The 25,750-nt window shown below is 41.4% G+C and overlaps 2 protein-coding genes across 4 annotated transcripts; one reads left to right on the top strand and one right to left on the bottom strand.

Moving 5' to 3' along the window:
- Positions 1 to 931: 931 nt before the first annotated feature.
- On the top strand, positions 932 to 20,166 carry atp1a3b (ATPase Na+/K+ transporting subunit alpha 3b). 2 transcript variants are annotated; one of them, XM_026370505.1, is made up of 23 exons: positions 932 to 1,141; positions 1,240 to 1,378; positions 11,268 to 11,384; positions 11,988 to 12,047; positions 12,438 to 12,641; positions 12,874 to 12,987; positions 13,553 to 13,687; positions 13,836 to 13,953; positions 14,119 to 14,387; positions 14,475 to 14,673; positions 14,772 to 15,016; positions 15,150 to 15,342; positions 15,549 to 15,724; positions 15,849 to 15,985; positions 16,100 to 16,250; positions 16,664 to 16,832; positions 16,986 to 17,140; positions 17,248 to 17,371; positions 17,572 to 17,717; positions 17,818 to 17,948; positions 18,125 to 18,226; positions 18,352 to 18,443; positions 18,617 to 20,166. In XM_026370505.1, the coding sequence occupies exons 2-23, from the start codon at positions 1,373 to 1,375 to the stop codon at positions 18,643 to 18,645; spliced, it is 3,072 nt and encodes a 1,023-aa protein (XP_026226290.1). In that variant the 5' UTR covers positions 932 to 1,141; positions 1,240 to 1,372; the 3' UTR covers positions 18,646 to 20,166. The 2 variants fall into 2 exon arrangements, with proteins under 2 accessions (XP_026226290.1, XP_026226291.1); XM_026370506.1 differs by having other exon boundaries at positions 932 to 1,378; positions 11,307 to 11,384.
- Positions 20,167 to 21,767: 1,601 nt separating this feature from the next.
- Positions 21,768 to 25,738, bottom strand: rabac1 (Rab acceptor 1 (prenylated)). 2 transcript variants are annotated; one of them, XM_026370648.1, is made up of 6 exons: positions 25,614 to 25,738; positions 24,563 to 24,691; positions 23,786 to 23,998; positions 23,391 to 23,488; positions 22,904 to 23,005; positions 21,768 to 22,722 (listed from the first exon to the last, which is right to left on the bottom strand). In XM_026370648.1, the coding sequence occupies exons 2-6, from the start codon at positions 24,682 to 24,684 to the stop codon at positions 22,634 to 22,636; spliced, it is 624 nt and encodes a 207-aa protein (XP_026226433.1). In that variant the 5' UTR covers positions 24,685 to 24,691; positions 25,614 to 25,738; the 3' UTR covers positions 21,768 to 22,633. The 2 variants fall into 2 exon arrangements, with proteins under 2 accessions (XP_026226433.1, XP_026226435.1); XM_026370650.1 differs by having other exon boundaries at positions 24,563 to 24,695; positions 25,614 to 25,716.
- Positions 25,739 to 25,750: the final 12 nt, after the last annotated feature.

Here is a 25,750-nt window from a genome sequence, read left to right as displayed (position 1 = left end):
TCACCAGTTTTCCTTATGTCTATACGTCTTTATGTATTTGGTTCTCTCTATCCACGAAGTCCAAAGAGGTATGTTGGCATATCTGTCTCTATTTTCAGTCATTTTTGTCTTCACAGTATGCAGTTGTGTGTGTTAAACTAGTTTATTCCTCTCAGTGTGGAAACTTGCAGCAGTGTTTTACAACTGTCCTCATAAATGTCATACACATTTACAGCTTCAAAGGCCATGGAGCTTACAATGAAAAAAAAATTATAAAAAAAAATTCATCCTTATTTAATTTTATCTGAGATACACATACTTCCACCTTTGTCTCTGTCTGCATGTCTTTCAGATAAACTGCTTAATCTGCATTGACAAAATTGTACACAGCACAGGCTGATATAAGCAGTCAGTCTGCAGGTAGGTAGACACAGACCTCACACACATACACACAATATGACTGTATTGCTGTCTCCTCTGTCTGCTGCGCGCAGGCCCACTACTGAAGTGACATATGGAGGTGCATAACATGCTCATGACGGGACCAACACGACCGATAAGGAGTGCTTATCACATGCAACAATGCACAAAAATCCACTATTTTATGTTACAGAAATACATTACATGATGAACAGACACAATCACGACAACTAGAATCTAACCTTGTGCGTCCATTTATACAAAATTTCAGCCTAGAGACTCGCGATGCTGCTGGCTGCAAGCCTCGGCACTCTGCAGTAAAGCAGGAGGGGCAGAATGGGCTTTCCATTGGCTAGCGTGAAGACTGAGCTTGACCTGATTGGTCGGCGATCCCATCACCGATGAGACGCTCGTATTTGTGATTGGTCAGTTCAGTGAGCGGTGGGCGGGTGCGATTGGCCCCTCGGTTTCACTCATTTGCTTGAGGCGGCGCTTCTTCCACCGGCGGAGTGGTGTTAGTGAGTGGAGTGGAGTACTGCGGCAGCCGGCACAGCCGCGGAGGAAGATCAAGTCCTCAAAAAAGGTAGCTCTGCGGCTGGTTAGTTTCGCCGGTCTTTCACCGCAAGTGTCAGAGAGCAAAGGAAGGAACCGCATCCCTGCGTGATGCTCCGCTTGAGACCGCAACATTTCATTTGAAAGACGTCTCACCGGGAAGAAAGACTGCAGCCTAACCTCTTTAAAGGTTTATTTAAGCCCAAGAAAGGTACTTTGTCAGACCTCTAGTCTAGATAACTTCACTGACGTCCCCCTTTTTTTTTTCCTGCTCGTTTTTCTTTTAAGCAACCCCCGTAATCTGAGCAAATCCCCCTCGTCCCCCCCCCCCAAGGCGAGACATTCAGATATAATTCAACGTGAGGCTCTGACACCTCTCAAGCCGTGCATCACCTGAGAAGAGAAGAGTGACTGCGCCAACATGGGGGTAAGATTGACGATTCCAACTTTTTAACTGCGTTGTTGTAGCCCACCTGAAGTGGCCTGAGAAGTGACATGTAGCCCGACGCCTCTCTTATCACCCTTTGATGCTCATAAAATGAGTCGTGATGTAAATTTTCCTTTATGGAAATCCCATTCGGATGTGTGACATTGACTGTAATGCGGAACTGTTTCACCCTGGTCTCCTAGACTGCGACAAACTGATGAAGCCGGTAGCCTCTGACTAACGCAGCTATTGAAAGCATCGCGATTGAGCGGCTCCCTTTGGTTTGACTTTGGCCTGGTTCGGACATGAATAGATGACTAATGGCTCATATAATTTACTCAATCAACTTAAATACGAGCCCCGACAAAATATTAATGAAAACTGATGTCAAAGTCTCACAGTGGACTGTATGTGTGTGTGTGTGTTTTAAAAGTTGTCAGTGTGTCGTGTGTATTTCAGGGTCCTGATAAGCCTCACTTCGACTATAACCTTGCCAGCCGTGGTTAGGCCTAATCGGTTTATTCTTCAGGAAGCTCTCGTGTGAGGGAGAAGATAGAGGGAGGGTGAGGACTAGATGTTAAAGCCTATTCTGTTCACCTATCATTAGCCTGTAGTCCACAGAATGAATTCTGTTACATCTGGAGGGAACAAATGCGCACAGTTGCGCTTCATGACTTTCTCGGTGGTGAATGAACACAGTGTACTGTGACCTCCCTCATGCCCTCGATGCCCCCCCCCCCCCCCCCGTCCCCCCTGCTGTCCTCTCCTGCGTTAAACCCCGCTGGCACTGCCCCTCTCTCCGGTCTGATGCCACACGGGCGAAGCATCTGGCGGTGAACAGGGAAGATGCTGAGCACATCGCGTCCTCGCTGTGGACGCTATCAGCGGAGGAGTCTCATCCTCGGCACCCTCGATGACCCATGCGTCATAATGCGGTTATCGGGAATAAGCGCTTCACCAGCTTATTTCCCCTTTAATTTGTGACATAACAGGGACTCGATAATCGCCATCGGTGAAGATATTTACACACAGCACAGATTAAAGAAACGAGCACTCCACGAGCAAGTGTGTCCTTATGACTTGAGAGAGTTCTCAGCGTTAAACCACTGGAAACAAAAGATATGTTTCCGGTTCTCTGGACAAACTTATTAGCTGTGCAAATGAATCAGCGGATGTGGTGGAACAAACACCACACTAGTGGAAAATCCTGAGGTGGTGACGCGACTGTCGGTGTGAGCTATTGCGCAATTTCTGCTCCATCACCATCCTGCGGAAGGAGATATGATTTTTAATCTCTGGCCCCGTTCTGTCTTGTGAATTATGCGGTGGCATGACACTGCAGACAGCGAACCATGCGGTGCTGAGAGATATCCACCGCTGTACAGCAGTGACACCAGCTGATGTGGCACCTGCCGCATCTGACATTTCTCTGCTGAGAGAATTGTTCAAGGTGTAGAATAGCGGAGGAAGAGAGGCTCCGGTCCACGGTATTCATGTGGATGTGAAAGCCGAATCTGCAGCATTAATGGGCACTGCGTCAAAAGGGATGAGAGTGCAAAAAGTGCTTACGCATGTACTGCTGCTAGGTGGAAGTTTGGTTAAGGAAAAGAAAGGGAGTGTGCCAGAGTTTTCCACAGATTGGCATTATTAAAATAAAATAATATGAGACATGACAATGGTGTGTCCTTGCCTATGAACTGACCCTGAAAGGGAAAAGGGGGGGGGGTGCATAAAAGAACAGAGAGAGGGATGGATGAGTGTTCCGGGTATCTTGTTATCCTGCGCTGCAGTCGACTACACTTCCCAATCTCTCTTTAAGTCTTTCTTCCGCGAATTTCGCACTGGCGCACTGTGCGATGGCACTACCAGCTGTCCTTTCCCAAGGCCGCAGGGGGCACCGACGGAGACGTGTTTCTGCGTCAAACAGGGGGCGGGGCCTCCGCTGTGGAAATTCCCAGTAAAGAGCTGTGATAGGCTGAGTCGATCAGCCACGCTGACGGACTGGGTTAGAAGGCAGCAGCTGATGCTATAGTGCAGAGTCTGGGCATGTGTCAGGAATACTAGAAAGACATCCGACACATTCTGTCCACAGAGACAGGTGACAGAGCATCCATCTCTGCTTTATGTGCTATTCGGCTCAGTGGCTGATGCTGACGAGACTGTAGAAAGGACAGATGCTTAAGGGCTGCACACATGCATAAAGTGCTCGTTTTCACCTTCAGACATGTGATACCAACTGGGGAGGGTGCCACTGCTGAGAGAGCAAGAGGAACAGAGAGAGAGAGAGAGAGTGAGGGAGGGCACATAAGTAGTGACTGGTCTGCAGGTGTAGAGAGAAGGATTTAAAGTGAGGGAGGAGGGATGTGGAGGAGGAGGAGGTAGAGGACTGCCTGACTGTATATCCTGTTACAGGATAATGACCTGAGGCTCACATTACCTTGGCTTCTGTTTCCTCTTGCTGTGCTTTGTGGGATTGGTTATCAGGGGGACAAGAGACAAATGGGATAGGGAGAGGAGGAAAAGGTTTTAGGGGATCATCATAAAAGGATACTGACTGAAGGATTCATATACTTGTGAAGAGGTTGGAGAGGTATGATGGAGGTTAGCTGACAGCCCAGCAGAGATTGGGCATTAATGAGACGCGAAGGTCTAGTAGTGCTGAGGCTTTGTCAGAAGGTCATGGACACTGGTGATTGCGAGGGGTGTGGTTTAGCAGCTTGGCTGAGGAGAAGCTCTCGTCAAGTTCTCTGAAAGATTTTGATTAGTCCTACTAATTACCTCATGTCCTGATGCAAAGGTTTTAGAACAGGGTGTACTTTCACGTTGGAACAAGTGAAGTACAGTGAAAGAGAGAAAGTTTGAAGGTGGTAGTGGGAGGTAGTTGTGTGTGGCCTCTGCAGAGGCCCAGCCCTCAATTTGGTGCAGAGTGCTGCACATCCCTCCTCACTGCACCTGCTGCCTGATGCTGATAGGCTGCACTGTACCACTGTACCAAGAACCAATAGAAAAGCATTTCCTCACCGATCTGGTCAACCACAGTCTTTCTGACCGCACAGCTAGGTGCGATCTTTTGGCCTTGCAGCATAGAGGTCACTTAAGGTCAGTGTGGTGACCCGAACAGGAATGCTTCTCCTTTATCGCCTCGAAGCCATCTCTGATCAATACATATTCACAGTAACGAGGACAATGCTCTTCGTGACAGCTTTGCTGAAGAATAGAGTCCAGATATCTCTAGCAAAATATCTGCAGTTATCTTCCTCAGGAGTGTGACACTAACAGAACAAAGACTAAACTGTGAGCTATAATACTAATAAAATGTAAAGGTCAGTTCTGCCTCCTTCATATATTACTTTGAAACAAGATTACAGTAGCCACAGTTATTAATTGTTTCTCCAAAATTAACATTTTGATGGACTCCCATAATGAGAACAGTTCAGAAGGTTTAGGTTGCCTGACTACGACGACATGACTAATTCAGGGTGTTGTCCTGGAGATGTGTGTATGTTTGTGGTGTGTCTGTGTGTGTGGGTGAGTGAGTGTGTCCATATGTGAATACTCCAAAGCACAAGGTACAGCCACAATGGACAAAGTCTTATTTTCAAAGCCTAATTTGAAAGTAAAATATTCAGACAGTTTTATTATTAACAGTAATTATTTTGCTGAATAATGAGGAATTATCCGATTTGCAGATATGAACATACAGATTTTCTGACTAAGCAGCTACTCAAACAGTAGAATTTTAAGTGCATGTGTCACTATATGACTTCCAACCAGGATCTGTTTTGTTCAGTGAAGCTGACAAATGTCGTTTTGACCAGCTGCCTGCTGAGCAGTCCTGATGCTCACTCCCACACCACGGCAAGATGCTGTGTCCTCTTCAAGAGCCAAAGAACTAAGATTTACAATGCTAATTTCGACATTCACAAACAGCAGGGCACAGAAGCTACAGTACAAGAATGTCTCCCGGGGGCTGGGCACTGTTGTACACATTGTACAGTGTCAGTATACAGTGGTATGAACAGATGAAGGTGATGACATCACAGACATGGACAGGACAGGAAACAGTGGAGCGATGCAGGAATGGGTACAAGTTAGTGGTGGAAACTTTAAGTTGCATTCTCTTTTTTCCAAAAAGTTTAATGCCATAATTTCCCTCTGTTCTTCTTGTTTGATATATTAAATTCTCTCCTTTTGATGTCTGTTCACTTTGAGAATAGCAAGAATAGACAGTTTCACTTTCAAGGCTGATACAGATAATTGTAATAAATATCTTGTCTCTTTTACACGGTGTTGAAATCCTAGACATAACCATATGATCCTTTCCTGTACTCAGTACTATTAGAAGCCATTCACCCAATTATTTGGCCTGAGGACCTAATGATAAATGTGAAGATTGAATTTATGTATTTGATCTTCCTGAGAGATAGAGAGATGTAGAGACAAAGAGATAGCGAGACACAGTGGGCTAATCCAGTGTAATAATCAGACCAGCTAATCCAAACAGCCATATCCCTTGGTCCTCAGCCTGAGCCCCCTATGGTGGCCCAGAGCCCTGCCACCGTGCTGCAAGAAACAGCAGATGGCCCAGTGACCCTGCAAGGTCAAACACACACATGCATGTTTGCAACAACACATATACACACACAAAAATACACTGGTGCTTATATACATGTGCAACATTTCAAGTTCAAATTTAAAAATACAATTAGTACAAAAATAAACTTACACAGGATAATGCAATGTTGGATAGGGAGGGGCCACTCAGTGTGGTGGGCCTGGAGGATACTTCACTAAACAAAACAATATATGAAAACCTGTGGTACATTTATGTATTATGTTTGATAGACAGAACTATAGATATTCACAATGCAAATGTTCTACATGCCCATATAGAACAAAATATACATATAATTTAGCAGCCTTCCAGCTGGCACCACATAGCAAAGCAGTGGGCAGGTTTAAAACCAAAGGCCTTTACATTTACTGCAAGAGATGATAACAAGGCTGCAGTATATCCCCATATCTGCCTATTGTACATGTAAAGACATTTCAGAAGACACAGGAAACATGTATATTTTATCCAGTTTAGCACCTGTGCCCTTGCTTTGAATACAGACATTATACATGCAAAATAGTTTCCATGGGGCAAGAGCACAAGTGACATCTACATGCAAAAGACACAAAACCATACAATATTAACTTATATATAAAACTCATATATTTATGCATTTTTTGTGTTTTTTTTTCTGTCAGTCTGATTTACATCATCTTATTTCTCTTTTTCCCCTTAAAATGTGCAGCAGCTTCTACATTCATACAGTCGTCGTCATGATGGAAAACAGAACAATGTCATGATGTGGGTCTCATGTGTCAGTGCAGCAGTAGAGGAAGTAATTCCTCGTGTATGTTTAACAAATGCTGCACTGGTTATGATGTTCTATGTGGTAGAATGAAATGAGAAGTAAACGACAAAGGATGGCATTTTTTTCTATTTCTGGCCATTTCCTCTTGTGACGTCCATTTAAAGAGGAACAAATGACTTACAACAGCATTCTTGCTTCTTCATTTCTGCATATGTGGACACTTCCTTTAGCTTAAAACTCAGAACTTAGTTGGTTCATGTGCATATATGACGAAGTAGATTTCACTCTGACAAACAAAATTAGAACTGTGTTTGTACATGATGAGTCTAAATAGGCCTTAAACACGGTCAATTTAGTTAGAAATTACACTGTATTTTGTAACTATCACTCTTGGATTTTAGCATGTCGCTGTGTCTATAAGTTTTAAGTTGTGCTCAATCATATTTCACATCCCCTAGGTCACTCTCACTCATCCAGTGTAAATCTCTCTGCCGTCTTTCTGCCGCATTGCGTGTAGATGCTGCACATACGGACTGTAGTCTACACAGTGATTCACACACAAGCACACAAAAACCCACACTAATACCTTGAGCCGATAGCCTGCCTGTATTATACAGCAGTGAATACAGTGTGCAGTTACAGATGCATCAATTATTACTCGTTCCAGATCACATCAGGAGATCCTTGGAGTACTAGACCACTGTTTAGCTGCGTCACCATGCCAGTGGCCATGCCTGTCACCATGGTTACTGCCCTCCAAACACACTCATCAGTATTGTTCACAGGAGGACAAAATACAACATTTGGTTTGGTTAGCCAGACCAGGCTTGCTGAGCAATTCCTGATCAAATCAAACCCACAGCCAGATATGTGAACATTAGCTTAATTCAATTATTGCTACTTTATGCACATTTTAATAAGCCAATGTGATCAAACTATGTAATCCATAGATGCAATTCTTTAATTTCCTGATGATGTCATAGATGTATCTGTCCATCAGTCTGTTCATTTGTGTGCTTGTGGGAGAACGATTGTCTGTAATTCCAGCCACGAGTCTCTGTTTCCTTCCTCAGGACAGAGGGGGCTCATTACATTACCAAGATCTGTGTGAGACAGCTGGACACCCACACAGACACACACAGGCAGCACACTTTGATGTTTTCTCCACATTAAAAGACACTTGGATTCTGAATTAACAAAATGCAGGCATCGTCTTTCTATGCTGAATAATTTCAAAATGAAGATTGATGGAACAGTGACAGACTTAGAAAGTCTGTCTTCAGTATTAATGGACAATCATGTAGTATAAAGACCCTGAATCATATAATTTAAACATTTTTAAACATTTTAAACTGTGAAAAAATGTTAGCTGCAATTAGGACGCATTTTATCAGGTGTATGAAGAGGAGAAAGGAAAGACTTTGCAGGCTATCCCTTCTGTCATTAATGATTGAGTAGTGAGCACACGGATCCAAACACAGAGCCAAATCAGGTCTGCTTTTAACAGAGTCAATGTACTGTACACACAGACAAAAGACAAATCAGCAACCACTCTTTTCTGTGTGAGTCATGCTGATAACTACTCATTCACAAGTGTACATACACTTAAGAACAGATTCTCAGAGTGAGAAAATAATCTATTAGCATATGGGAAAGTGACACACACACGCTCACACATAGTGAGGTTGTGCAATTTATTAGAGTGGGGTCACTGCTGGTCAAAGACTGATGCAGAGCAACAGACAAAGACTAGTGGTCAATATCTAATTAGAAGCTTGAGAGATGGGTGATAACAGCTCCTCTCTCACTCGTTCCTGATGCCTTTCTCCACCTGCCTCTCTTGCTCTTTATCTGTCCTTGCTTCTCACCTCCCACTGATGTCTCCCTTTCCAGGTGCCCAATTGTGTCTGTCATCCACCCCCTTCACAACCACCTCTATGCCTTTAGTTTTCACCACATACTGCTTTGTTTGGCACTGCTCTCCACCTCCCTACCAGCCTCTTCTGTTATCTGGGTATACGGTATGTGTGTGTGTGTGTGTGTGTGTGTGTGTGTGTGTGTGTGTGTGTGTGTGTGTGTGTGGGGGGGGGGGGTGTGCATGTGTGAGACGCTAAGATAAAGAAGAGTGTGCGCATATTTGTATTATCAATTTAAGCGTGCACATGCTGAAAAGAGCAGGTGCGCTGTTGTGCTGACAATGTTCGCTAAATATGTTTTCAGAGTATTCATTCACTGTAGAAAAACTAGCCACAACAACATTAGGCCTACAGATTCATCTGAACACACCTGCCTGTCTGACGTCTTTGAGGTTACATTAAAAGATTCATTCTCGAATAGAAGGTATTCTATGTAACTTTGAGTACCACCTTTGGTTTTTAAACAAATATATGGAGCCATACGTTATTCACTTTATCACCAGTGAACAATAATTATATATACCAGTGATAGAAGTATTTAGGTCATTTACTTGTGTAAATGCAGCAATACCACAGTGTAGCAGCACTATAAACTACACTACGTATATGCTGTCTTAATGGCCATATGAATTGATAAAATACAACATAAACATAGTCTTATGTGTACACTGTATTTTTAATTTGATGCTGCAAAGTAGCTATAGTTTTCACAGGGGTAAGTAAGTAAAATATTTGCCACTGAAATGTAGTGAAGTTGATGAAGCAGTAGAGAATGGAAATTCACATTCATACATATACGTATGTGACACATACCCCAACACTCCCTCTTTCTCAATAGCGCACATCCAAGTTGTCATCATGCCTGCCTGGTCTTGCTGCAGCATAATATTTTCTCACCTGTCATGACATGATTTCACCAGATCTCTACACAGGAGCAGTTCAATTTCTACTCAGGAGAGCAATGCAGGGGCGGCTTGATCTCTTTTAGTCACATGTTGTCCCTCTGCAGGTGTGTGTACTTTGGTGTGGCTTGGGTGTGTGTTTGACATCAGTGGAGGATAAGGGAAATGTAATTCATACATAAATACAAAAGATGGATGAGTGATTTTGGACAAAAGACTTGAAAGTAAACATACTTATAATCGTTATGTTAAAGTTCAAATCCGTTTTTGTGGTCTTTATAGTTATAGTCTGTGTTATAATATGAGATGCTATCAAAGCTTTAGTTACTTGAACATTTTGAACATTTTAATACTTAGTTGTATCACTAGACGGTGTTTACTTTATTTTAATCCCAGAGGTTTTTGACTTCCTGTTAAGAACATAGTGCCAGTAACCATTTTAGCCTTATCCTCTAACCTTTTGATTAGGTATTGATAGATATTTACCTAATCCAGAGTAAATTAGCTCAACACTGCAAGTTAGTCAGTACTCTGAAAACCCTTGCATTGAGTCTTGTGTCAATGACACACCCGAGTGTCCACTCACTGACTCACTCTCATTCATGCATATCCATGTCGCCTCTGATATTTGGGGGATATTTATATTAACGTGGTCCAGTGGTCAGGCTACTCTCCTTTCGTAGAACAGGCTTGAGTTACAGTTACACGGCTTAAAAGGACTAGAATGTGCAGTGCTGGAAGAAAATACGGGTTATTAATGGGCTACTCATGATTACTTTAACAACATAAGCCAATTTCTGAAGGGAAAATTACAGGAAGGAGCATACTAGGAACAACAGGCAGTGCAATAAAGCAGAAAGCAAGAAAGGACGTGCACATTTGATGTGTTCATGTGTGCATGCATGTGTGTACTTTTTTCTGTAATCTCGACATCAAATAGTCTCTGATGTAGCTGGTCTAATCATGTAGAACATTACTAGACTCACTAGAATCTAATCAGAAAGCCTTTGATGAGTCTATAACTCAGTTTGTCTGCTCTCTCCCTCTCTCATGTCCTCAATGCTTGCTGTGAGATAAGTAAATGAAATGGTGCAGAAAGTGGTTAGTTAAAACCTACAGGTTAATCCATTTGCACTTGATTATGTTTTGATGTGTCCACCAGCCTATTGTGAACATCAGAGGTATTTGATCAGTGGAGATCAAATGGATACGGCTGAGCAGGCTGTAGGCGCAGTCTTTAATTTGTGGTGCACTCAAGCAGGGTAATGCATTTTCCTTTCACATCACAGTGATTCTTATGATAATAGATTTTTTATGTTAACATCTTTCTTATAAACTGGGAATAATTGACATCATTATCTTCTGAGAAATGGAGGCTACTTCACAAGGCCACTTCACAGGGACACAACTGTTACGCTGTTTACAATACGTGGAAAGAAAAAAATCTCAAGGGCAATTCAATGAAGCCCACTGGCTTTATATTTTGTTACAGTAACTGGTAAATACTGTTAAAATACCAGTAAAGACAGCCTTCTGAACAAAGACGGCATATAACACATTCACAGAGACAGCTTGTAGTTGATACAGTGAACATGCACAAGCTCCTAGAACAGTTTAGATTAATACATACACAAAGGCACTATCCCTACCATCTCCTTAGTCTCCTCTAGTCCGAAGGCATGTATAAAACATGTGTGTGTGTCTGTAGTATGGGCGGTCAGACAGTTACCGAGTTGCCACCACACAGGACAAAGATGACCGATCCCCCAAGAAGAAGAAGGGGGCAACCAAGGACATGGATGACCTGAAGAAGGAAGTGCCCATAGTGAGTAAAAACTTCTCATCACACTCTTATGTGTTAAACATACAGTATGTTTAAGGTCAATTCACTTTCGAGCCTATTAGACAAAAGCTGAAAAAAAATTTCACATACAATTTACTGTATGAATTTGAATTCTTTATACCATCCAAGCATTTAAAATTGTGAGGAAATTCTTCAAAAAATTGGAAGAGCATCCTACTACAGGATCATGTAAATGAAAATTTAGTGCCACCAACATGTTGGAGAGAAAGGAAATATTGACCATATCAGCCAAAATAATGTATTTATACTGGTAAGAGGGGGGACGTGTTATCAGGAGGTCGTCCCTTTGATCCCACATCTCAGCGCAAGAAAACAGACACCAGGGTCACCATACCTGACTGCCCTGATACTCTCAGGTGAACTGCATGCATGGAGTAAATTTTTTATTACCTTGTATGCAATTAAGTTACTGGATATTCTAAAAATGCTACACTACTCAAATGGTAGCATAACATTTAATCTGGAATACTTTCTTTATTTTTTTTACGGCATGCAAAAATGTAGCTTCCAAACACTCCTGTAGTCCACCAAGTACTGATTATCCCTGTATCTTTTTTTTCTCAGACAGAACATAAGATGTCCGTAGAGGAAGTATGCAGGAAATATCAGACTGACATTGTCCAGGTGAGTTGATGATGTTCCCTCAGATCTGCGTTATAAGATGCAAACACTTCGGTCCACTACCTGGTAGTACCACTAGAGGGTGCTTGTTTTCTTTCAGAGGTCCAGCACCCGGTTGGTTTTGATTTCCTGTAAACAATAGGCTGCTAATACCTCTTCTATAATTTAAGTTAAAATGACAACGCAACCATTTTAAATTCACCTTCTGAATTTTTGACACATACACCTAAATGTAAAATTAAGATTATTATTGTCAACCTGTGTTGGTTTATTATAGCACACAAGCTACCAGAGTCATATATGACAGTATTAACAAACTCAAACAGATTGTGTTTTTCTTGGCTTTGCATCAGCGCTTTTCTCCACATCCCACCTGCTCTCTGTTTCATCTAGGGACTGACCAATGCCAAGGCAGCAGAGGTTCTGTTAAGGGACGGTCCCAATGCTCTCACCCCTCCTCCCACCACCCCAGAGTGGGTCAAGTTCTGTCGCCAGTTGTTCGGTGGATTCTCCATCCTGCTGTGGACTGGTGCCATCCTCTGCTTTCTGGCCTATGCTATCCAGGCAGCCACTGAGGAAGAGCCTGCAGGAGACAATGTGAGCACCGTACACACACACACACACACACACACACACAAGCAGACTCACTGATTTTGCATGTACATCATCACACCTGGACCATTGATACCTCATTAACACATTCGCCACACTGCAAAGCACAGACAGACACAGAGTAAATAACACCTCTAAAACATGACTCATCCTGCACTCAGTTCTCACAACAGCCACACCTGATAAATATTATGTCCCTGTCTCTCTTTCCCCCCAGTTGTATCTAGGTATAGTGCTCACAGCTGTCGTCGTCATCACTGGTTGCTTTTCATATTTCCAAGAAGCCAAGAGCTCCAAAATCATGGAGTCATTCAAGAACATGGTGCCTCAGGTAAAAATGTGTTTGCTGTGTAAAGGTTTGTTTGAATTTTTGTATTTATATTTCACCTTAATATTTGACAGTGTTGGAGGTTAATATTTTTAAGATTAACCTTAAGATTTATATAAACACTCTCAAAAGAGTGAACACATCTTAGCCTTTACAGGGTAAGGATTGGTCTTTTCTTTTTTAGTTATTCCTATTTTTTATATTAGACAAATACAAGCTTATGGTAAAATATTGTGCAAAAAAAAGAAACTACAAGAAAAAAACTACTTTTTGCATTGTATCCGTTTGCTCCATCCTCTTAATATATTTAACATTACACTATATTGACCTTCAAAATGTTATTTCTCTCACAGCATTTATACTTTCATGGGTGTATATTGTGTGTTTTGATTGGAAAGGCATTGAATGTAATGAATTATATATGGCCTGTATAGCCAAACATCCATGTATGGAGATTTATTTACATCAAGGAGCAGACAATATTTCCCATTAGTGTTCAGTGTTTGTGTGTTTCTGTGCTGTGAATGAATGTGTATTTCTTAACCATCATTCCTATCTTCCCTTGCAGCAAGCATTGGTGATCCGTGAGGGTGAGAAGGTACAGATCAATGCTGAAGAAGTGGTGGCCGGGGATCTGATTGAAGTGAAGGGAGGAGACAGGATCCCTGCTGATGTCAGGGTGGTTTCTGCTCATGGCTGCAAGGTATGCACACACACACACACACACACACACACACACACACACACACACACACACACACACACACACACACACACACACACACAATCTAATTCTGCTTTCTCGCTCTTTGTAACTGCATGCTTTGTTGTTTTTTTATGTTTCCTAATAGGTGGATAACTCCTCCCTGACAGGAGAGTCAGAACCTCAGAACAGGTCACCTGATTGTACCCATGACAACCCCTTGGAGACTCGAAACATTGCTTTCTTCTCCACCAACTGTGTGGAAGGTATTGTCACCATGGCAATAGTATTACATGCTATTATTAACTTGTGCGGCAGTGGTTGGATTTGAAAGACTTGTACTACTTAAAGTCTTGCATTAAATGTAATAGATAAATACTGATGCTACTAATTATATTTTACATTATAATGTTGTTATTGTCACAAACCAGGCACAGCACGTGGCATCGTTATCTGCACTGGAGACCGCACAGTCATGGGACGAATTGCTACTCTGACCTCTGGCCTGGAGACTGGTAAAACCCCCATTGCCAAGGAGATCGAGCACTTCATCCACATCATCACAGGTGTGGCGGTCTTCCTGGGCGTGACATTTTTCATCCTGGCCATCATCCTGGGTTACAGCTGGCTGGAGGCTGTCATCTTCCTCATTGGCATCATTGTTGCTAACGTGCCTGAAGGGCTGCTGGCTACTGTCACTGTAAGTGGACGAATAAATACACATTTTGGTATCATATTGTATAATATTTTAAATGTCTTTTCATAAATACCTACTCTTTGTTTGCAGGTATGTCTGACCCTGACTGCCAAACGTATGGCTAAGAAGAACTGCCTGGTGAAGAACTTGGAGGCTGTGGAAACCCTGGGCTCCACCTCCACCATCTGCTCTGACAAGACAGGCACCCTGACCCAGAACAGGATGACTGTGGCCCACATGTGGTTTGACAACCAGATCCATGAGGCTGACACCACGGAGGACCAGTCTGGTCAGTAAGGAGAGGGCATGGACAAACACTACTACTGTGTGAAAATAGTGTCCACTGTAAAAGGGGAACTGCACTAAACATTTGTGTTTCATGTCCAGGTGCCTCTTTTGACAAGAGTTCAGTTACATGGCTGTCTCTGGCCCGTATCGCCGCTCTGTGTAACCGTGCTCAGTTTAAAGCTGGACAAGACTCGATTGCCATCCTGAAGCGTGATGTTGCGGGCGATGCCTCAGAGTCAGCCCTCCTGAAGTGTATCGAGCTATCGTGTGGCTCTGTCAGGATGATGAGGGATAAGAACAAGAAGGTGGCTGAAATTCCCTTTAACTCCACCAACAAATATCAAGTAAGTCATGACTATATATAACTGCATATACTGTTTCAAAAAATAACTACAAACACTGTTAATAATAGTGCACAATAGACTAATATGTGAGGATTTATTCAAACTGTCGATCATTTCGATTCTCCTTCTCTAGCTTTCAATACATGAGACAGAGGATCCCAATGACAATCGCTACCTGCTGGTAATGAAGGGAGCTCCTGAGAGGATCCTAGACCGTTGCTCCACCATCATGCTACAGGGCAAAGAGCAGCCTATGGACGAGGAGATGAAAGAAGCTTTCCAGAATGCCTACATGGAGCTGGGAGGACTGGGAGAGCGAGTACTAGGTAAGGAATCATTACCTCTCTATAACATGGATGGTACAGAGGGAGACAGTATGAAAGAAAGTGTGAATAGGTAAAATAAGAATGTCATAGTGGTATATATAATATACATCAGCATCTATTTTCTAACTGATGAAGGCAGAGGGTGGGTTGATTCTTAGACATTCCTATAAATCACACATTAAGTCAGACATTTGTGTTCTCTCCAGGTTTCTGCCACTTGCTGCTTCCTGAAGACCAGTACCCCAAGGGCTTTGCCTTTGACACAGATGATGTCAACTTCCAGACAGACAACCTTTGCTTTGTTGGTCTCATGTCCATGATTGATCCCCCACGAGCCGCTGTACCTGATGCTGTCGGCAAATGCAGATCAGCTGGTATAAAGGTAGACTTTTATTCATTTATTTTATTTATATACATTTATTTCTTACAGCATTTTGTTACACAGGTTTCAAAATGTATTTTGAAATTTCGCACCAAATGGTGAAATGTCATGTTTGTTGTTATAGGTCATTATGGTCACTGGAGATCATCCAATCACAGCCAAAGCCATTGCCAAGGGTGTAGGCATCATCTCAGAAGGCAACGAGACAGTGGAGGACATTGCAGCTCGTCTCAATATACCTGTGAGCCAGGTCAACCCCAGGTAAAGAATGATTACAGAAAAATGCATAGTCATAGAAAAAGGAATTATTATTATTTTATTTATTATTACAAATTATTATTAGACCAACATCAGCATTTCATTGTCTGTGTTCAGGGATGCCAAGGCTTGTGTGATTCACGGTACAGACCTAAAAGATCTATCTCAGGATCAGATGGACGACATCCTGAGGAATCACACAGAGATCGTGTTTGCCAGGACCTCCCCACAGCAGAAACTCATCATTGTAGAGGGTTGCCAGAGACAGGTTGGAACATTTTAGATATTACCACTGCATGTTTTTGACTTTTTCGTGGGTAAAATCTGTCACTAGGGTTTTAATGCTGTTACACGTTCACACCAGGAGATGGCACTATTTAACTGCTGAATGAGGAGTCACTGGCTGATGCACAAGACTTTTTTTATTTATTTGTTTTTGTTGTTTTTTTTTTTATTAATTTAAATGCGACAGTTTCATTTAAAATAATCTAAATAATTTTATCATTCATTTATTCAATTTATGGTTACTATTTATTATACTATATATATTTATTCCTTTTATTTTTTATAAAAGCAAAATCAATATATTCTTAGTACCTAAGGGATAAAAGCATACTTTTTTTCTATATTCTTATTCTGTAAAACATAATGGTTTCCATGTGCCTCCTTTGACTCTCCTAGGGTGCCATTGTGGCTGTGACAGGTGATGGTGTGAATGACTCACCTGCACTGAAAAAGGCCGACATTGGTGTTGCCATGGGAATCTCAGGCTCTGACGTGTCCAAACAGGCTGCAGACATGATCTTGTTGGATGACAATTTTGCCTCTATTGTCACAGGAGTAGAAGAAGGTGAGAAAAAGATAGAACTGGAAGACAGAAAGCATTTAAATCAATAAATAGTTCATAATGAGAAAATATTTAGAAAGAAGGAGGATGGAGTAAAATATAAGTGTTAGAAGTGATTGTACATCAGAAATGTAATTTCTTGCCTTCATCTTTCAGGTCGTTTGATCTTTGACAACCTTAAAAAGTCCATTGCCTACACTTTGACCAGCAACATCCCAGAGATCACCCCTTTCTTGTTGTTCATCATTGTCAACATTCCCCTGCCCCTGGGAACCATCACCATCCTCTGCATTGACCTTGGAACCGACATGGTAAGACAAATACAGATTTATACTCACACACAGGCACCTGCGAATACATCTCCTTTTCATATTAAACATCTTACAGTAGTAACATTTCACATTTCTTTCTCCTTCAGGTGCCAGCTATCTCTCTGGCTTATGAAGCAGCTGAGAGCGACATCATGAAGCGTCAGCCCAGGAACCCATTCAGGGACAAGCTGGTGAATGAGAGGCTTATCAGCATTGCCTATGGACAAATTGGTAGGTGAATTGAAGATAGGGACCTCTGATCCAGGTTGTGAATAGTTTTTTAACTGTACAGAAGTTTGATTTTAGTTTTATTAAGGTAATATTGTGTTGAACAGTTCAATTGGCCCTATCTTCAGTGTTTTTGGAAAAAACTACACAAACAAAGTTAGAAAACGGTCACTTCATCTTTCTGTATGTATGTCTTTCTTTAGGTATGATCCAAGCTCTGGGCGGCTTCTTCTCCTACTTTGTCATCTTGGCTGAAAATGGTTTCCTGCCCAGTCGACTAGTGGGCATTAGGCTGAGCTGGGACAACCGCGGTGTCAACGACCTGGAAGACAGCTATGGACAGCAGTGGGTAAGTGTATAGTTTCTGTCAGAGTGTAGGTGACACTGTGTGTGAATTTTCTGATATTATTACTGAACCTTATTGCCTCTCTGTCCTCGCCTTCCTCCAGACATACGAACAAAGGAAGATAGTGGAGTTTACATGCCACACAGCCTTTTTTGTCAGTATTGTGGTAGTGCAGTGGGCTGATGTCATCATCTGCAAGACCAGACGTAACTCTGTGTTCCAGCAGGGAATGAAGTGAGTCCAGCAACACCACTGTGATACCAACATGCTTACTTGTGTCTTTCATCGCTAAATGTTTCTTTTTGCCAACAATTATAGCATAATTTGATCTTAATAGGGCTGACAGGTATCCCTATGTTTCCATCATCATGTCTCCTCTTCAATATTTGTTGTTTTCTTTTTCAATCCAGGAACAAGATTTTGATCTTTGGCTTGTTTGAAGAGACAGCCCTGGCCGCCTTTCTGTCCTACTGCCCAGGCATGGATGTGGCACTCAGGATGTATCCTCTAAAGTGAGCAACATTACCATGTTGAACGTGGATGCACATGCAGCCTCTTTACATATGATATAATGTTATGTGTTCACTGTTGGTAATAATAGTAATCATCTAATCGGGTTCTCTTGTCTTGTCCACAGGCCCACATGGTGGTTTTGTGCATTCCCCTATAGTTTTCTCATCTTTGTATACGATGAAGTTCGAAAACTTCTTCTCCGCCGAAACCCTGGAGGTGAGTGTTCTCAAAAACACTCTGTATAAAGGAATAGCCTGACAACAACATATTGAGCTTTAGTGGTGTTGGTCTTCAAATTACAATTACTACAGCTCATAAAATGTTAAGAGTTACACATTGTTACTAACTGGAGGCTCCTCCTCTGTGTTTTTCTCTCATTTACACTCCAGGTTGGGTGGAAAAGGAGACATACTATTGATCAAGAGTGGATTGGCTCAAACCCTCTACATTTTCCACTTATTTCTCCCTCCTGTCACTCCATCCCTGGCAAGACACACCTCCAGATGCCCTGCCCCCTTAAAGACAAAAACCGCTTTGAAGCAATTTTCATCACAACTTCCCCAAAGATTAAAAACAGCAAAAGCACCTTTACGACTTTCAACATTGACCCGCCCCTCCTTTCTCCTTTTCTCCTATGATACTCTTTGCATGTGTTCTCTCACTGCTGTGTACATAAACCAATATATCTACCAAACGGCAGCTGCATATTGTGTATGTAGATTTGAATGAACTAAGGATACAAGGGGAGAGTCTATGCTCTGCACAAAAGGGCCATTCAGCTCCTTCCCAACCTGCTGTCCCCTCCTCGTCTTTCTCTGTACTTCGTTCCTCTCTCTTTTCCCTCATTTCCCTCCCTTTGCTTGTCCTCCAATAACACACAGATACAAAGATCACACAGTGAGATCCCACCGCCGACACCACGTCAACTGCCACCTCTTGCCTCTGTTTCATGTCTGTGGGGGACCAGTGGAGTGGTCATCTCCCTGTCGTCCTGACTACGTCCATTTTCCTTCTCTTCTGTTCTCAATGGCCACAGTGTTGTTGTTTTTTTGATATGTGGGTCGGGGGTGGTCTCTACTTGGGAGTGGGGGTATTTTATTTGTCTTTTTTTATTTCTACGATGGGAAGGGGGGAATGTGAGAGCTGCTTTTCCTCATTTAGGCCTAATAAAGCAAACCCCATAACGTCCCGTGCCCCCCTTCTCCCTCTCTATCTCTCACACTCCTCCTCTCTCCTCCCTCCAACCCTGTTTGTCTCTGTTTGTGTGCACTGTGTGAACCATTGTCCTTGTTATAAACTATTACAGTACACCGCCCAAGTTCGTAAATACAAATCAATCTTTCTGTGTGCTCTAGGAAATCTATATAATTCAATACGGAATTTAAATGAAACAATAAAAAACACATGTTGAAAAACACCTAAAGAGAGACTTTCGTGAAGAAAAATATTGGTGAGATAAGAAAAAGTGAGAGGTGTTTGTCTCTCGTTTTGCTTTTATTTGTTTGGTTTCAGTTATTTTTGCTGTTTTTTTCAGGAGGCTATCCTAAAAATGTAACAGCAAAGCAGGGTTTAAGGTCTTGTTTTTACCAAAAGGCACAAGACACCAATCAATGCTTTCAGGTTTCTGTCACTGCAGGTGTGCTGTTATGATGTGGTGCAGTGTGCTGTGATGTGGTGAGTGGTGAGTTGAGGTACCTGGGCACTTTTGCTGGATCGGGACCAGTTCTGGTTTACTTCAGGTCCTGATATATTCTGGTCTGGCCCAGGTCTGTGTGAATGTATGTGTTGGAGACCAGTGAAGGGCAGCGCTCTCAGGCTGGGTCTATCTCAGATGGCTGAAAGGATTGAAAGTAAAGAAAAAAAAATACACAACTAGTAGAACATGTGTGTCAAATAAATGAAACCAACACCAATAAAATATCTAGATCATTTAATACAACCTAGATCTGTCTGTGTGGTTTTCTCTCTGATTCTGACTTTTGAAGCTGAGATTTTAAACTGATTAAACCCTTACCTCACTGGAAAGTGCTTTAAAATGTGCACTTATAACATAGGTTGTACATTCTAGTGGTGCACAAGGTAATGAATCAAATGTAATCTATTGCTGTAGCCACAACACGTTTTTGAAGCAATGTTCTATTTACACCCTGAACTTCCTCCCCACAATATAAACTGAGACGTGTACCTAAATAGCTTCTGTAAGTGATACTAAGACCAGTCCTTTATATCTGCTTTGCTATTATCCTGGTACATGTATTCAAATAGAAATTCACACTTGAAATGTACCCATAAGCACAATAACAAACTACTTGCAACTTAGTTGATATCAGTTCATTTATATTGTATAGAACACCAGAAATTAGGAATTAGAAATATAGAAACATGAGGATGGGATGCCACCTAGTGTTATGAGTGTAAGTGCACTTCAATCCGCAAACTGCATGACATTTAACAGCCATAGCAGAAAGAGTTGGCAGCAGCCCAGGTTAATGCACCAAACCACTCTGTAAATGTGTCAGCTCAACATAGATCAGCTACAAGATGAGAGTCACTGTCAGCAGAAGAGTCTCACTATTTCCCAAAACCCATTTTTCAAAACTATCACAAATCAGACCATTGTGTAAAACACTTGTCATTGATAAAAGTTATTACTAGAAGATTATAATCCTGCAAATGGAGCAGGGCAATACATCTTTTATCTTTAGGGGAACAGGCTGTAATTGTGCTACCTCTCTTTGCCACAGGGGTCATTTATTTGAAATGAACGTCTTACTGGCCAACTAGCACACAAATCAAATAAATTATACACAACATACTTTTGTGTAATGTGAAATATAAGGAGGTCACTTTGCAACATCTGGTGAAAATTTAGGACGTGTCCATTTGACTGAGAAACTTGGAAACTTTGTGGCATCACTCTAACACAGTCCAATGACAAATACATTGCCTCTTGCTCATACATGCACACACTGACACACATGCACACCCACTTTATGTCACTCTGGCTGACAAACACGCTCACACTTTCACCCTCGCTCTAATTTCCCCTGTGTCTCTGCAGTGAGCTCACTGCAGTGCGACTCTCTCCCCCCCTCCTCACCACCCTCGCCATATAATAGAATATCGATCGCTCGCCTTTGCCGCAGTGTGTAAGCGAGTGCATGTCTGACTGGGGCCCTCCAAGGTCATCGCCATGGCAACCTGAGCATGGGGTCCTCTCGTTGTGCTGTCACGGAGCACAGGTCACAGGGGTCACATGAAAAGGGGGACAAGAGGGGGTTGGCGAGTGGTGTACTAGAGACAGAAGAGGAGCCACGAGGGTTGAGACTGTCCTATTCCACTGTGTATTCAGACCGGACCAGAATAAGAAGAAATGTACAAACTCAGTGCTGAGGGCCATTGAGTTCGCTGCAACTCCTGACTTGCATGCACAAACATGAGTCAAATGTAGTTTTGAGTGAATGGAACAAACTGTCTGAATATATAAAAAGCAAAATAACAACGTAGACATCAAAGCCCTTGAAAAAAATCAGTAAGAGGTTCTATTTACATCAGCAGTTTATTGCATGTCATAAATGTTATTTAAATACAAAACACCCAACTTACGTCAATATGTAATAACAGATTAATTCCAAAAAAAGACATTGTGATTTTAGAATGACCTTCATATCTGAATGTTGTAAGCAGAGCTGATAAATATGCACACAGACACCAAAGTACCATATTATGCCCCAATCAAAAACATCATTACCAAGTACTGACCTTTTCAAATGTCTTCTCGTGAACCTATGTAGTAAGTATGTACTAGTCAACTAGCCCATCTAAAATAATACATTTATCTCCTGAATAAAACATTTTCTTTTACTTCTGCATGATCACTGTCAGAGAAACATTTTAAAGCTTTAAATGGCACATTGCACGTTTAACATAATACTTACAGCTAAAATAAAGAAAACCTGCATTATTCACAAATAGAGGTTATTTCCTTAAAAGGATCTACTACAGGGTACAGCAAAGATGGCCCTTTAAGAGACTGACAAGAATAATATGTCATAGGGGACATTTTGGGAAGCGAGAAGCTATTTGACACATACAGGAGGCAATCAAGGTTCAAAATATGTAAAAAAAAAAGGCATATAGGTTGTATGATCCTGTTCTTGAATACATTAACAAATGATTCACTTGTGCGTACAGAAGGGAATATGTATCAATTCTGATTATGAGTTCGAAAAAAACTTTGTAGTGTGTAACAACAACTATTTAACAGCCAAGAAAAGTTGTATTCTTGATACATTGGCATAGATAAAACACAGGATGCAATTGCAGCTAAGGAACAGATCTAAGAGGTCCAGGTCCATGTGAAGACTGATCGTCGACCAGCACCTGCCAAGAGCTCAACCTGCTCTTCACACTGGCTCCATAAGAAGTTCTTCTATGTCAGAACCCTCCAGCTCACGGAACGCAGCATGAGAACCAATCACAAACAACGTCGCTCCTGAGAGGTTACGTAAAGTGCATGAATGCAATTACAATTTGTATTATAAGCAACAGTAGAATATGCTTTAATATATCAATATCACAAAAACAAGCACAAGTTAAAAAGCCCTGGTTAACTTTGAAACAAATGTTGCTGCATTATTACAATAATAATGTATAATAAATGTAGTTTGGCTTACCCAGAACCCAGAAGACTGCCGCTCCAGCTCCAGCCAACCAGAACACAGGTAGAGAGACGGCTCCAGCCAAACTCATCTGGTGAGGCACAGTCAGCTCTTTGCCTGGTTTACAGTGAAAATTACAGATACAACAACAAGTATAGTCAGACTGAACGGTAAAAATGAGATGGATGTATTTGATTTTCTTATAGAAGATTTATTTGAAATAATTCAATGAGACATTTAACTGTTCCGACCCAAAGATGTAACATACAATAATTTTCATCCTTAATAGCTTTGAAAAAGAATTGAAAGCTGCCAAGCTGATCACAATCCCAACATTATCTGTTAACATATATAGTGTAGTATAGTATATATAGTTTTAAATATTTTACACAAAAAACGTTATTTAGAATACCATTCAAAGGTCCCTGGTGACTTTTTTTTTTTTTTTTTAAATAAGTTCACATTTAAAAGAGTGTGAGACATATATACCAGCTTAACTCACCAAGGACAACCAGTTTGGACTCCAGAGACTTGAGGTGTATTATGTAGAAGGCACCAGCGAATACAGCCAAGGCAATCAGTAGCATGGGAGAGCTGATGCTAAGGAGAGAGACATCAACACTAATCAGTTTGGTGGCAATTACAGCAGCTTTTTTAGATTCTGTTTAGCCTGAGTTGAGTTTTACTTCTTTAAAATCACTTTTCCCACTATTTTCTGTTTTGTCTCTTTTTTATAATACACACAGAGGCCAAAATGGACCAAGCAAAACCTTCCAAATGGTTTCCAGAAGGTTCCTGTACAAGTGTGACTGATTGTGTGACTAAGATCTGGACAGCGTTAGGTGAAGATATTCCCAGTGCCAACAATTTAACGGATTGACTCTTTGATGGCCTTACATGCAGTAGAGGATGAGACCCAGGAAGATGAAGGTATAGTTGCTGTTGTAAGTTTCCACGTTTTTCACCACCCTCTGACACAATTCTCCAAAGTTGCGTGGTTTTGAAAACTTGCGTTGGTCTACAAAGCTGGCCCATGGTCTAATGGACAATCGACGTTTGTCGAACCACTCCTTAGCCATACTGGCTGAGATGCCTTTAGGGAGCCAGAGCCTAAGAAACAGTAAAGCATTTAGAAATTAACTCATGGAAATATAAGGAATTCATAGATTGACATCGCAAACAAACTTACAGACACTAATCTTTCTGTTAATATACTAGCTGTAAATCATCAGGACCTTATACATTCATTGGCCACATAATTAGGTACACCTGTAAACTAATACAATCCAATACAGCAGCGCTGCCATGGATTCTGGATTCTGCTTGTACAAGGTTATAATTTCTCAGTTTATGTTGAAACTTTGTTGAAAAAGGTGATAATCTTCTACATGTTTTTATTGAGGTCTTAGTGGGTAGTGGAGTCCTATTGAGGTGCATTATAAAAAAAATTTTTTTTTGTTTTGTTTTGTTTGGGCCACCCAATCTACATAAATGAGGGGCATTAAATTGTACCTAATAAATTGCCCAGTGAGTGTTTATCTGTTGGACTATAGATTGTTTAATATGACTTGTAGACCTGCAAACAATAGTAGCAGATTGTTCCGTTTATTTCTGACTCTGAATGATAATAGCATTATTATTGCTCCCACACAAATTCACAGATAAATATCTTACTTTGCCAAGACTCCACCTCCGCCTGTGCCAGTTGGATGAGCATCCTCCGCACTGAACAGATCCCCAGCCTTGCTGTCCATATCGACAAGGCAGTTCTCTCCTTTTGGAGCTCCAGATGGCATCTACAGACTGGCTTCAGCAAGGCAGTAATAAGTACAGAAAATTAATACTATTTGAATACCACTTTCATTACAAACACTATTCCCATTTAGCTCTTCATTATTTTGCCAAACGGCAGGCGTGGAGCAGCTGTTTTTTTTTCCAAGCTCAGTGGTGTTTGGTATCAACAAATGTTTTTGTTATTGCACAAAAACTCATACTGGCTGCAAAAAATAATAATAATAATAATATGATTAATAATAATAATAATAATAATAATAATAATAATAATAAGCCCAATAAATATTTCATAGTCTGCATGTACAAAACGCAGCATTTTATAGCTTAACAAGAACTGAAAAGTTGCTTGCTTTACAAATTGTTTTCGTTCCTGCTTCTTGCATTATTTTATATTATGTTATTATATTCTATCCCCTTAATGCCCCGTCATGAAGTTGAAATCTGTAATAACAGTGAAAGACATTTTTGATATTTGTGGAGTGGGGCCTAAATCAATAAGCAGGTTTTCATTTAAATGTCTACGCTTTGCATTCATGATCACATAACTAACTTAGCTAAGGTGGAGTCTTTGAGATGTGGAAAAAGTTAGTCAACAAATGAAGGGCTTGGCATCGCCACATCACTGAGCACACAGGATATTCAGGGAACTGTTGTCAATGTCCGACTATGTAAGAAGACATTTATAAAACAACGTAGACAGCGTGTGAAACTAAAGTGAAAAGATCATGTAACGTTATGTCATAGCCAAATCAACTTGCTAGTTGTTAAAAGGTTAGCATATCTGGTTAGCTTCTCTGCTAACATCCCGCATGCCAGACACACCGGTAAATTTCTTTACTAAGCCGGCGGCTGGTTGTTTCAAACGACAACAAAATAAGATAAAAGCTGTTCTAGCCGTCACATTTGTAATCTTTTATTCAAATGTACTCACATACGAAGTTGGGTTGGAGTCCCTCAGCCTCCCTGTTGTTGCTGTTGTTCTTCACGGATGTGATGTGGATGTTATTTAACTTCCTGCTGCCCAAACGCTAAACACCGCCCCCCACTGGCAGCACCGGGGACGTCCTC

This window comes from Anabas testudineus, chromosome 16 (genome assembly GCF_900324465.2).
Source record: "Anabas testudineus chromosome 16, fAnaTes1.2, whole genome shotgun sequence".
Taxonomy (NCBI): domain Eukaryota; kingdom Metazoa; phylum Chordata; class Actinopteri; order Anabantiformes; family Anabantidae; genus Anabas; species Anabas testudineus.
This window is presented reverse-complemented; position numbering and strand designations above follow the sequence as displayed.